This window comes from Arachis ipaensis, chromosome B05 (assembly GCF_000816755.2).
Source record: "Arachis ipaensis cultivar K30076 chromosome B05, Araip1.1, whole genome shotgun sequence".
Taxonomy (NCBI): Eukaryota; Viridiplantae; Streptophyta; class Magnoliopsida; order Fabales; family Fabaceae; genus Arachis; species Arachis ipaensis.
In genome coordinates this window covers 109221036-109225045 of record NC_029789.2, presented here as the reverse complement: position 1 = coordinate 109225045, position 4010 = coordinate 109221036, and the positions used below count along the sequence as shown (strand labels likewise).

General features: G+C 44.6%; 2 protein-coding genes across 2 annotated transcripts; both read left to right on the top strand.

Moving 5' to 3' along the window:
• On the top strand, positions 2119–2556 carry LOC107640844. Its single transcript, XM_016344346.1, has one exon. It carries the CDS (start codon positions 2119–2121, stop codon positions 2554–2556), a length of 438 nt encoding a protein of 145 aa, XP_016199832.1.
• Positions 2860–3417, top strand: LOC107640846. The gene has a single exon (XM_016344347.1). It carries the CDS (start codon positions 2860–2862, stop codon positions 3415–3417), a length of 558 nt encoding a protein of 185 aa, XP_016199833.1.

Here is a 4010-nt window from a genome sequence, read left to right as displayed (position 1 = left end):
CACGCCTCGCCGCCACTGTCGCATCGTCGTCGGACCTTGGAGGGAGACCACGCCACTGAGCCATCGCTGCCGAACCGTCCATGAGCCACTGTCGAGTAACAAAACCGCGAAGAGAGGGAGATGCGCGAGGAAGAGAGGGTCGCGACCAGTCTAGCCACCGCGCCCAGTCGCTGTTCGTGTCATCAGCGCCGCCTTCGTCCAAATCACCGTCGCTGGAAGCTTCTATCTCTGTCGAGGCTGGTTATGGATGAGAGGGGATGAAGTTGCCTCTGCCGCCGGAGAACGCACTACCGGTAAGGGTTTCGAGTTAATTTTAGTTCTTTTGAATTTCTGGGAAAACGTTACAATCACTGCATGTTGGTTTTAGTCACTGTCGCCGGAGTTCTGTTCACCGCTGTCGCTTAGGATGGCTACCGGGGCTGCCACCAAACTGGTTCGGAGACCGCTGCTGTTTCGTTTTGTTATTACCATAAGTATTTCTATTTCGGAGACCCCGCATTAGTGTTTTGTTACATGTATTAAAGTCTTTGCGATATTAATGGTTTTAGGAGTTAGTAACCAAGGTTGCATGTTGTGTTTTAAAGCTGTTTATGCTATTGCGAAAGTGAGCAAAGCTGGAATTGAAGTTGCCGTTGATTTCGGGTTGAGTGAAAAGACTTCAGTTGATGCGTTTATGTTATGGTTTCGACTTGTCGAGGTAGGAGATTTTTCTAAAAATTAATTTATTTAAAATTAGAATTGTTATAAATTGATATGATGTGTGAAATACATTTTTGGTGATTATGTAAGTCTTATGAATTATCTGGTTTGTCTTGGATGAATATAGTTGTCTATTTGATTGCACTATTGACTGATTTTGTTAAATTGGAGATTTATGGGATGGTTTGATTTGAAATAATTTTGATAGTTTGAAATTCTGAATTCTGCATTATTGGAAACTGATTTGATTTTGGACCCGATGGAAAGGGTTGAAGATTGGTTAGGTTGGGACCCGAAAAAGATGGCAAAATCTAAGTTTTAGGAGAGATGTTGCCGAAATTTCTATAAAATCTGAAACTTTAATTGAAATGTCATTTATAAAATTAGAAATTTAGGAATTTTATTATTTTAATTGAATTATTTAAAAAAAATGATGAATTATGCTTTGAATTGAATTATTGAAAAGAGAATTATGATTGAGCTTTATTTCTCAAGAAAAGACTTATGTTTGAAGGGTTGATTTAAATATGTGAAGGGTTATGTACTGCACCCAAGAATCTCGGCCACGCCCGAGATATACCTCGACACAACGGTCACCTTTCAAAACCGCCCACATGCTCGAATCACGGAGCCAACGTGCATGCCAGCATATCCGGTTAATCCACTCACCAAAATTTCGAAATACGCTGACCGATCAGACTACACGCTGAGCCTATAAATCCGAAGAGGTAAAATTGAGCAGGACACGAAAAAGAAAATACCTTCACTCAATAGAACTGCTCAGTTCACCCAATAGAACTGCTCAGTTCACCCTATATTGCTCATTCCCAACCTCATATATTCGATCTTAGTTATACTTTATTCTGTTACTGACTTGAGTGTCGGAGTCCTTTTTACAGGTACCACGCTCGGGTTCGAGTTCACAAGGATAATGTCGGCCCAAGCTAACGTCAGCTCAGGAACACTCATCGGACCACCAGACCGATGTATAGATCCAGTGCAATATCCTTGCCGGAATATTTGGCGCCCACCGTGGGCCGCGTTAAATTCCAACCCCCCTGAGGATACATTTATTTTTAGCTCACCCATATCTGCACATTTCTCTTTCTTCGCAGGAATAGGACGATGACGGATCATTCCGAAACTCATCAATCTCCCTGGGCTAACGCCGATCTTCTTGCCGCGAATGCCACGCTACTAGCAGAAAACCAACGAATGGCCGAACTACTGGCAGTAATACAAAACAACGGAGATTGAAAGGAGCACAGTAAAAAGACTAGTCCCGAGCAAAACGAAGAGCATCAATCAGAATCCAACGCTAAAACAGCAGAAACTCCCCCCAAGCACGGGAGGAGACAAGCTAATCCATTCTCCAAAGAGATAATGAGCTATAAAATGCCTCTGAATTTCATACTCCCGATGACCCTGGCGCCATACAAAGGCATCGGGGATCCGAAAGTCCACGTCACCAAGTTCGAATCCATGATGTTCCTCAACAGCGATTGCGACCCCATTCTGTGCCGCTCCTTTCCCACTTTCCTGGATGGAGCTGCTTTGCTATGGTTCTCTAATTTGCCTGCAGGATCCATAACTAGCTTCGACGAGTTCGCCAAGATGTTCATCAATCATTTCGCAGCATCAAAAATATATGTCAGAGACTTAGACTATCTTAGCACAATCAAGCAGGGCCCGCATGAAAGTCTCAAGGAATACATGACGCGTTTCACTACGGCGGCCATGGAAATCCCGGACTTAAACCCAGAAGTACAACTGCATGCTATCAAAAGTGGGCTCCGACTAGGGAAGTTCCAAGAAGCTATAGCTGTGGCCAAACCAAAGACGCTAGAAGAGTTCTGAGACAAAGCCACGGGACAGATTGAAATAGAAGAACTCCGCGAAACACGAAGGAATGAAAGGCCGACTTCGCGGAAAGACGAGGACAAGTCAAACAGGTCCAATGCCAAAGATCATAGAAAATCTTTTAAACTAACTCCAAAGTTTGATTCATATACTAGGTTTAACACAAGGAGGGAGGACATCATAAAGGACATACTGCACAACAGACTGATAAAGCCGCCAGTCAAGGCCGGAACGTACCAGGATCAGAAGTATGTAGACAAAGGGAAGCATTGCGCTTTCCACTAGAAATTCAGTCACACCATGGACGAGTGTGTAGCTGCTAAAGATTTGCTGGAAAGACTAGCAAGGCAGGGGCTATTAGAGAAGTATATAAGCTCTAGGAGTCAGAAGGACGCAGATACAAGTAAACCGAAGTATAATTCGGAACGCAGAGACAAAGGATCGTGGCGAGACCCAGTCGAAACCCCAACCACCAAAGGAGTCATAAACTACATCTCAGGAGGTTTTGCAGGGGGAGGAATGACGAACACAGCAAGGAAGCGAAGTTACAGAGCCATGATGACAATGGAAGGAACTCAACAAAACTCCCCAACACCAACCTCCTCAACCGCCATCAACTTCGGTGCTGGTGATTTCAAAACAAGAGCACCAAACCTAGATGACCCAGTCATAATTTCAGTGAGCATGGGACCCTTGACTGTGAAAAAGGTGCTGCTCGACCCAGGAAGCAGCGCCGATGTCCTTTTTTATTCCACATTCAAAAAGATGCAACTGAGCGATATTTCACTACAACCGTCGGGGGGGAGCTGGCAGGCTTTTCGGGCGAAAGAGTCCCTATATCCGGCTACATCTGGATGAGAACAACATTAGGAGAACCACCAAACTCCAAGACCCTAGACATTCAATTCCTAGTGGTCGACTGCGCCAGCCCTTATAACATCATCTTAGGACGCCCCTCCCTAAACTCCTTCGGAGCCATCGTCTCCACAATCCACTTGTGCGTCAAATTTCCCTTGCAGGATAACACAATATCAACGGTTCACGCCGATCACAGGGAGGCCAGGCAATGTTACAATGCAAGCTTGTTGAAGACTGCAAAAGAAACCATCCCGAAGATTAACTCGGTGTACAACTTGGAACATATCCCACAACTAACAGACATGGATCCAAGAGATGACCACGGTCGCCCCTCTCCAACAGACGATCTTGAAAAGGTACAATTACATACAGATAATTAATATACTAATGTTGGATCAGCTTTTTCTGCAGGGAGAAAGCAACATTTGAAGAACATCTTGAAAGACAATGCTGACCTATTCGCTTGGACACCGGCCGACATGCCCGGGATCGACCCAAACTTTATCTGCCACAAGTTGGCAATTAACCCGAATGCCCGACCTATACGTCAGAAAAAATGAAACTTAGGAGCAGAAAGAAGAAGTGCAGCAGCA

What these genes read in the sequence shown, in the direction of transcription:
- LOC107640844 (XM_016344346.1), top strand. Translation starts at nt 2,119, where the DNA reads ATGACCCTGGCGCCATACAAAGGCATCGGGGATCCGAAAGTCCACGTC.
- LOC107640846 (XM_016344347.1), top strand. Translation starts at nt 2,860, where the DNA reads ATGGACGAGTGTGTAGCTGCTAAAGATTTGCTGGAAAGACTAGCAAGG.